General features: G+C 46.8%; 1 protein-coding gene across 1 annotated transcript; it reads right to left on the bottom strand.

Moving 5' to 3' along the window:
* Positions 1-1,678: 1,678 nt before the first annotated feature.
* On the bottom strand, positions 1,679-4,163 carry LOC119269599 (laccase-8-like). The gene is made up of 6 exons (XM_037551463.1): positions 4,054-4,163; positions 3,722-3,873; positions 3,350-3,597; positions 3,148-3,270; positions 2,126-3,040; positions 1,679-2,030 (listed from the first exon to the last, which is right to left on the bottom strand). Exons 1-6 carry the CDS (start codon positions 4,138-4,140, stop codon positions 1,900-1,902), a joined length of 1,656 nt encoding a protein of 551 aa, XP_037407360.1. The 5' UTR covers positions 4,141-4,163; the 3' UTR covers positions 1,679-1,899.
* Positions 4,164-9,247: the final 5,084 nt, after the last annotated feature.

The raw sequence follows: 9,247 nt of genomic DNA, 5'->3' as shown, positions 1-9,247 counted from the left end.
TTTGTCACTTCGTATGACAGAGAGGTATCACTGGGCCCACTCGGTAATGCATCATCATAATGAGCTCAAAGTGACCAAGTGTCTGGTCACGGGATCATGCATTACGGTACGAGTAAAGTGACTTGCCGGTAACGAGATTGAACGAGGTATTGGGATACCGACGATCGGATCTCGGGCAAGTAACATACCGATTGACAAAGGGAATTGTATACGGGGTTGCTTGAATTCTCGACATCGTGGTTCATCCGATGAGATCATCGAGGAGCATGTGGGAGCCAACATGGGTATCCAGACCCCGCTGTTGGTTATTGACCGGAGAGCGATCTCGGTCATGTCTACATGTCTCCTGAACCCGTAGGGTTCGGTGACGCTAGGGTTGTAGGGATATTTATATGCAGTAACCCGAATGTTGTTCGAAGTCCCGGATGAGATCCCGGACGTCACGAGGAGTTTCGGAATGGTCCGGAGGTAAAGACTTATATATATGAAGTGCTATTTCGGCCATCGGGACAAGTTTCGGGGTCACCGGTATTGTACCGGGACCACCGGAAGGGTCCCGGGAGTCCACCGGGTGGGGCCACCTATCCCGGGGGGCCACATGGGCTGTAGGGGTGTGCGCCTTGGCCTGCATGGGCAAGGGCACCAGCCCCAAGAGGCCCATGCGCCTAGGGTTAAGGAAGGGAAGAGTCCCAAAGGGGGAAGGCACCTCCGAGGTGCCTTGGGGAGGAGGGACTCCTCCCTTGGCCGCCGCCCCCCTAGGAGATTGGATCTCCTACGGCCGGCGCCCCCCCTAGGCTCCCTATATATAGTGGGGGAAGGAGGGCCTCTCAATCCACGCCTTTGGTGCCTCCCTCTCCCTCTCCAACACATCCTCCTCCTTCATAGTGCTTGGCGAAGCCCTGCCGGAGTACTGCAGCTCCACCACCACCACGCCGTCGTGCTGCTGTTGGAGCCATCTTCCTCAACCTCTCCTTTCCCCTTGCTGGATCAAGAAGAAGGAGACGTTACGCTGACCGTACATGTGTTGAACGCGGAGGTGCCGTCCGTTCGACGCTAGGATCTCCGGTGATTTGGATCACGTCGAGTACGCCTTCCTCATCCCCGTTCTTTGAACGCTTCCGCGCGTGATCTGCAAAGGTATGTAGATGCAATCCGATCACTCGTTGCTAGATGAACTCCTAGATGGATCTTGGTGAAACCGTAGGAAATTTTTTGTTTTCTGCAACGTTCCCCAACACGACCGCCCCCCACGCGCTCCCTTTTACTCAATTTTAAAAAAAAAACGCTAATGGGCTGACCCGATTACTCTAGAGATCTCTCACTAAATGTGAGACTACCCCGATTACTCTAGAGATCTCTCACTGAATGCGAGACTACCCCGATTACTCTAGAGATCTCTCGCTGAATGCGAGACTGCCCCGATTACTCCAGAGGCTTCAACAAGAGATCCATACATCTCGCTGAATGCGAGACGTAGCTCTCGCGTCTATCAGGCGTTGAGGTGGAGGTCTTCTTTGGACGGGCGAAAGCCTTTGTGAGGCTGGAAAGGGTATAAGATCCGTTCTTGTCCTCCCCCCTTCTCCATTTTCTGAAAGGCTTGTTCTAAATTTCTTCGAACAATAGATAGCATTTGCTATTTTTAAAGAAGAGGAAAAACTTGGGTGGTGACTACGCAGTAGACATAATTTTGTAGCTTTATTCAGAACCGAAAGCTTAGAACAATTGACTAAGCCACCTTGGAAACAAGTATCAAATCAAACATGAACGCAAAGAAGATAATGAAATAAATCCGTGTCTGGTAGTACATTATACTTGTGGTACATATGGGCACGTCAGGTGTCCCATACAATATCTCACTTCTCTGTCGACGAACTTGTCAAGCATTGTGTAGATGTTGCTTCAGTAGCACTTGGGAAAGTCCTCGGGAGGCGGAGGAAGGATATTCGGGGCCGCACCATTGAGCACCTCGAACACCATTGCCAGCCCCAACGGCAGGTGCGCGTCCAAGTGACAGTGCATGAACCACATACCTACAGCCATGGCGATAGGTTAACAACTTAACATACACAGTCCGAGGCTAGCATCAAAGCATATGAAACAGACAACTAATTTCACATAAACTCACCTGGATTGTTGGCCACGAACCGTATGACGGTCCACCCGCCGCCGGGCACGATGACGGTGTTGCGCACGCGCGGGTTCACGAGGTTGAACGTGGCGTTGGGGTCGAAGCGCCCCAGCCCCTGCGCGAGCACGAAGAAGTTGAAGCCGTGCAGGTGGATCGGGTGGTTCTCCGTGCCGAGGGCGCTGCTGTACGCTGCACTCTGCAGCACCACCTCCACCACGTCGCTGTAGTTGAGCCTCTTCACCGACGTGGCCTTCCGGATCCCCGGCAGCGGCGGCGGGGAGCTCGGGAAGTCCTCCGTGTACACGCCCGGGACGCCGTCGAAGGACGCCTGCAGGAGCGACGCGTTCCTCGGGAACTGGAACGAGTTCCTGTTCATGAACGCAACCAGCGCGAACCCCCCGCACCTCGTCTGGTCCGGCGCGCACGGCGCCTGGTCCACCCCGAACTCCACCAGCATGCTGTGGTCCACCGTCGTTGGCAACGGCGGGTCGACCGGCCGGACGAGGCCCCTCAGAGACCAGTAGAACCTGCCGGCGGTGACCACGTCGGTGGGGGCGGGCATGGCCGGCATGGAGGGGGCCGTGCCGTTGGCCGCTCCCGTGTACGTCACGATGCCGGTGACGGTGCCGTTGTTGAACCGGATCTGGACGGTCTTGCTCTCGAGCACGTTGGCCGCCATGTAGTACCGGCCGCCCGGCGCCGCCGAGGTGGCCATGAGCGCGTCCACCGTCTGGCCCGGCGCGATGACGATGACGTCGGTGGCGTACGGCTCGGTGTAGCTCGCGTCGATGGCGACCACGGTGAAGTTGTGGCCGGCCACCTTGAAGAAGAGCTCGACATTGACTGCGGCGTTGATGATGCGGAGGAGGTACGTCTGGTTGTACTCCACCTCCACTTCGAAGATACCAGCACCTAGTTTTGTTCAAAATATACACAAAGGCAAATTTTCAGTCGCATATATTGCTGTGATTCGACGCGATTATGGAAGCATTTTCACTTGTAAATTGGGTTGTACGTACCTCTGCAGGGGGTCTGGTCTCCCGGCTTGCCGTTGATGGTGAGCGCGTCCGACACCTCCGGCCCTAGGCCGGTCAGGTGCGCGTCTTTCTCCACGTCGTCCACGTTTTTGTTCCACCACTCGCCTGCCAAAGAAAGAATTGCATGTGAAGACTTGCAACATGTATGTTTGCAGTGTACGTTAACACGCGTATGTATGTATACCTAGTATGATTGGAATTTCGCCGTATGGTGCTGCGTAAGGGTAGCCGTCGGTGCCATTCCTGGGCTTTATGATGAGCGCGCCGTAGACGGTGGCGCGGAGGAGCGAGGAGTGGGCGTGCCACCACAGGGTGCCCTCCTGCCCGGTGATGTTGAAGCGGTACGTGAAGTTGCCGGCGGGCTGGATGGGGCACTCCGTGATCATGTGAGCCCCGTCGGCCCACCCGCTCAGCAGCTGAAATATGCCGTGCCTTTGCAACGATGATGGCCACCCGTAAGTTCGACGTACATCGTGAAACGTAAAGAAGTGCTCCCTTCGATTCATATTACTTATCGCTTAAACGAATGTAAAACCATGTGCTAGTGAATCGTTACCAGTGGAGTGATAATGGGTACGGCGAATCATTCACGACGTGGACGACCACCGTGTCGCCCTCGGTGGCCTCGATGGTCGGCCCGGGCATCTGCTCGTTGGCCGTGTAGATCACGCTGTCCATGCAGAGCTGGGAGATGTTCATGCCGCCCACCTACGTGTTGCCATACATGCATCGGTACACACACAAGTTACAAAGATGGAACATCGCCATGGTTGGGCACATGAATATGCTACTAGTGGAACGACTTACTACACAACTAAATATGCGGTTGAACTAAGGCTTGAAAACTGCAGATGATAATGATATCAAGAAAGGGTGCAGGAAATTTACAGTGAAGTTGTGCTCCACGACTGCGGCGCTCGCCATGGCCGCGCAGAGAGCCAGCAAGAGCGGCACGAGCATGGCTGCTCCCTCCATCACCCCAACTCCTGAGCAGCAAGCAAGATCAGTTAGCAAACTACAAAACTGTAAGCTTGGTCGTCCTTCTATATATAGAGATATAGCCACTTGTTATCTACACGTACGTACGTACTTATCGTTTGCGGAACTAATCGGCAATGGAACAAGTCTTGCAACCGACGATCATCGATCCAATGATCCTCTTGGCGTGTGAGCTCGCGTTAACGATGTAATCCGACTGCGACGACGACATATAATAACCGTGGCTTGCACCTGGTCGGACGTAGCTTAATCGCGGAAGTACCCGTCATTTTGTTGATAGCGGCTGCAATTTGTGTTCCAGACTACTTCACAAGGAAATTTACACTAAATACAAACAGCGTAGCTCCAAGGTCAACCCTCCGTAGCAGGCTCTCAAAGAATGAGGGGGCAATGGATTGATGCCGAGAAAGATTTCTTCTTATTACGTGACGATTTCAAATGCTCAAGAGTAGCCGTCACCTCCCTATGTATTCTGCGTGATTTGACTTAATCATGACCATTTTATATTGCCTCCAGAAAACAAGTCTTATCATCGTGTGGTTTACCCAAACCGCAGAACATAGACGTCAGTTGTATCTTAAACACAACACCTAATTAAATGTTGGGATCCAAATGTGAATAGTGTCTACAACTTTGTCTTTTTTTGTTTCTCTCTGTTATATCAAATATGGATTCGAAATTCTCTTTGATTGTAGACATATATCATGTCAACATTCGCACAAAGAAAATCAGAGATTTTCAAAACCTTTTAGAAGTGCTACCATGAGATGGTAGCATGGTAGAACCTAATGTGTGGTTTCACGTGATATTCGCCCACAAAATGTTGATGTCCAACCCTAATTTTTTTTGGTAAATAGAATTTTATTCGTATGTCATAACATCATTACATCGCAGTTTAAGTTGATCTATGATACATGCAAGTGCATCCAAATGCCACTGTCGAGTTCACATTCCCACACGCAAAGTGGGCAAGCTCGCGAGCAACTAAGTTACACTCGCGTTTAGCCTCGTGGATTCGAAAATCTGGTAACAAGGAAATCGAATACCGTGCCTCTCGATGGTGATCTCAAAGAATTGTCTAGTCACTGGCGCGGTCGGATTCCACAACAACAGGCATCCACACTCAATATGTCACCAGGGAAATTCCTTTAGCACATGCTAGGATCTCTATCTCCTGCACACATGAGCATTGGCAAATGAAGCGCCAATAGGATAGGAGAGAACATCACCTTGCCAATTCCAAACAAGCATGCCTAAGCTTTGCATGTTTCCTAGACAAAACTCTCTCAAAATAGGCTTTCGCCCCGCTCTATATATAAAGCACCGACCAAAATCAATATGGTTAATATTAAGCTTTGCCTAGCTGTCCGGCGGGCATTCCCATACTCTATCTCAATTGTACAAACATGACCACCACATGCCTCTTCAGCACTAATCTTTTTTCCTTTTGATATATTTTTTGTGTGGAATTTTCCATTTGATATCTACTATTGCACCAACTTTAAGATTTCGGGGTGACGACCAGTAGTTATTGTGAAGCATCTCCTTTCCCATGCGCCATGTCTCATTGCGCAAGTGCCATGTACGCCATAACAATTGAGGGATCCATGCACCCCCCATCCTTAGAAACAAGTATAGTAGCATAAGAAGCCACTCCAGAACAAGGCAAATAATGTGAAAGAGATAATTATATCCTATATTATTATAGATAGGACTCTTAGGGTGTCCCCAATATGTGAAAAATTGGGTCTCAAGCAAAAAAAAAAAACAATCCCTAAGGTTTGGCCACAAACATTGTGAGAAGGTTTTTAAGCCAATTTTGCAAAGACTGGGCATTTGTGCTATGGCCAAGCCAGAAGAGAATATAATACACTATATGTATTGTAGCGGCATCTTTTCACTCATAGGTGAGTTCCTCTATTGAATAGGTGGTTGCCCCATTATTGTATAAGCCCATCTTAAGATCCAAGGGAGGTCTTATATTGTAGGACTTTCGGTTTGTTATATCAGACGAGGTCGATAGACCTTAAGGCCAATTTATAAGGAATAAAGACAGAAGGCACCCTTATCGTAAACCAAGGCAAGTGATTTCTCTCACGAAAACATATTAAATGGTAGTTCACTACATGTAAATCTATATTTAACCCTTACAGTTTACAAAAACATAGATTATTTGAAGAATCACGTCTTATATTTGATGCATATGATACACCTTAGATACATATTGGGACCTTATGTGTACCATTCGGTTAATGTTAGGACACATACTATAGGCGAACCATTTTAGCTAATTTAGTGTTTGTCATTATTATAACGTCATCTTGTATATGTAGAACTAGAACCAAAACAAAAGTGCACTCTACTCTGCTTCTTGAATGTATCTTTATTTACGTGTAAGACTAGATAAAAATGTATGCTAACACTACTAATATAAAAAAATCAAAATTGATAGTCTTGTTCGTGTTACTAGCACGGTCCATTGTAGAATATGATTTCAGATTGTATCTTTTGTTTATAAAAAGGGTTGAAACACTTAAATTATGTTAATGAACTAGGGAACTCGAAGACCATGTAAACCAACATAACTTATATTTATGTTTGTTCGAAACTATCGCGTTAATTAAAGATCATGTCAATGCACTGGACAACTTAGATTGTGACACGGAAGAAATACAAGCTCTTTAATTCAAATGTGGTAACTTGGGGTCGAAATTAGATCCACAAAGTTGATTTCGTCGGTACTGAGAAATTCTCCTCTCGGCCACTTGTTACAGGTAAACTTGTGGAAAAGAACAAATGAAGGTATGTTTTAGTCTTTGCTATACTTTTCTGCAATAAGGAAAGTCAAAAAGAAACCTGGTGTATATCATCTTTATTTTGTATATCATATTTAGTTTCAACAAAGCATATAACATGATTGTGTTTAGGGAGAACAAAGTACGATGTAGTTATGTTTATGTTTGGTTTACAATCAATAATGCTTTTTTATTATGGAATGTCCTTTTTTGCTGAGACGGAAGGCCCTTCTGTTATTGTGAATGGAAGGGTGATGTTCTTTTTGAGAAAAACAAATGTACATGTAAGGTGGGTGCTTGAGTTTCAAATGTGTATGTACTAGTTCATCTTGAATGATTCTAAAAAAAGTTAATAAATTTGTATTCACGTTCAAACATATTGGTCTATAAATTTTCATGCGAAAATACGGTCAATACGCCATGTAAAAGAACAAGTATTTTCTTAGAATGAATGGTTGTTTAGATTATATTCTGAATATTTTTATATCGTTAAATTAGTGACAAAATGATGCCAACAAAGTGACAACTGGCAAGATGACCAGGTCTTGAAATGACTCAAAGGATGTTACTGCAGGTACATACAAACTAACAAACACAACAGGATATTAAAGTTATAGAGGTGTTATCGCCTAGTCAACCTCTGTACTATAACATAGTAGAATAAATGGTGTTGTAGTTTTTTTTTTTGAGTAAACGTAGTATTGTAACTTCAATTTGATTACCCACAAGAAAACAAATGGAACATTCCTAGAAGGTAAGGCCCTTGGCACTTTTTTCATAAACAAATAGGGCGTGGAACGGAGGTTGCAACTACAGAGTCAAACCCGAACATGTTGGCCGGGGATGGAGAGCTTGTCATCCAAGCAAACCTTGGTTCACAAGTTTCTACTTTCTAGGGACATGAGAAAACTATAATTTATCAAAGGAGGACAAGTGCATACAGTTTTCACACCTTCGTGGTGATTTCTCTTCTTCCCTCAAAAAAAAAAAGCAATTGACGACGCAATTTCATCATAGTGAATCAAGATATGTGTAAAAAGATAACTAAAAAGGTGACCTACACTTAGCTGTAAAAACACAGAGTTCCCTAAACCATGGTATCCTTTTACTTCCCCCTTTATATTTTTTGTTCCCTTTTCAAAAAATATCATTTTATCCTTTTTATTTTTTATTATAGGTTGTATATTTGGACTTGAATATAGCGGATGCTAACTAATTTCATGTTGATAGCACCAAACTTATTTAAATATTAATGAACATTCAAATAACAATTTAGGTGGGTGCACGAGGAGCATCAGATTGTAGGAAACTTCAGTATTCGTATGTAGACATCTTATATATTGTTATTGTACCACAATGCTAGTATGGTATTGATACTCTCTCTTTTTCTATGTATGCACGCGTGCGTTAGGCTAGTCGTAATAGGAGTATCATAAGCGGTATCATGCATGCCAACTAGACTTTTTATTTTTAATCATGTATCACACAATTAAATGAGCAAAAGAGGAGGTGGTATCATATTAAACGTTGCCAAAAATAGCAGTATCATGCATGCCAACTATACCACTATTCCTCTAACCATCCAACCACAGGTTGGTTCGCTAATAATACCACGCACTATGAAAGTAATATCATACACTAGTATCATGCATGCTATTAATATATGATACTCCCGATTACACACAGCCTTAGGAAGCTACTGGTGTGTTGACCCGCAAAAAGAAGGAAGCTATTGGTATTCACTTTTGATCCTTTCTATTCTTTCCTATATAAACTAATATAAGATCTTTTAGATCACTAAAGTGATTTAAATATTCTAAATTGAATGAGCCGACGAATACTATGTTATGGGGGCAAACATTGCAGGGACGACTACCAATACCAAATTTCAGGAGCAGAGAGCCCCGCTCCCCGAGTCGCTCCCGCGGGCGACTCCGGGAGCCAACCCCAGCGCCACCCCCTCCCTTCCTCGCCCCGGCTCCCCTCCCTCGCCGCCGCCGGTGGCGTCGCCGGCCAAAGGCTGCGCGGCGTAGGCGGCGGCGGGGCGCCTTCTTCCCGCGCCTGGGGTCTTGCGTCGCGGGGCGTGGTCCTCCTCAGCGGCAGCGGCGGTCGTCGGCTCTCCCTCGTGCTCGGCCCCTTCCCTTCGGCGTCCTGGCGTCCCAGCGGTGCCTCCCGTCCTCCCCCCATGGCGGATCCGGGGTGGGTGTGCGGGGTTCTTGCTGGCGTCGGATCTGGGTGCCTCTGCCCAGATCCGGGAGGTGGCGGCGGCGGATGCCCTTGGGGGTGGC

Source organism: Triticum dicoccoides, chromosome 3A (genome assembly GCF_002162155.2).
Source record: "Triticum dicoccoides isolate Atlit2015 ecotype Zavitan chromosome 3A, WEW_v2.0, whole genome shotgun sequence".
Taxonomy (NCBI): domain Eukaryota; kingdom Viridiplantae; phylum Streptophyta; class Magnoliopsida; order Poales; family Poaceae; genus Triticum; species Triticum dicoccoides.
The sequence above is the reverse complement of the archived record's forward strand: the minus strand, read 5'-3'. Positions and strand labels throughout refer to the sequence as shown.

Excerpts from the sequence above, each read along its gene's own strand:
- LOC119269599 (XM_037551463.1), bottom strand. The coding sequence starts at position 4,140 with ATGGAGGGAGCAGCCATGCTCGTGCCGCTCTTGCTGGCTCTCTGCGCG. Across the intron at positions 3,598-3,721 it reads TACCCATTATCACTCCACTG|GCACGGCATATTTCAGCTGC; the intron begins GTAACGATTCAC and ends ATCGTTGCAAAG. Across the intron at positions 3,271-3,349 it reads CGAAATTCCAATCATACTAG|GCGAGTGGTGGAACAAAAAC; the intron begins GTATACATACAT and ends TTTCTTTGGCAG.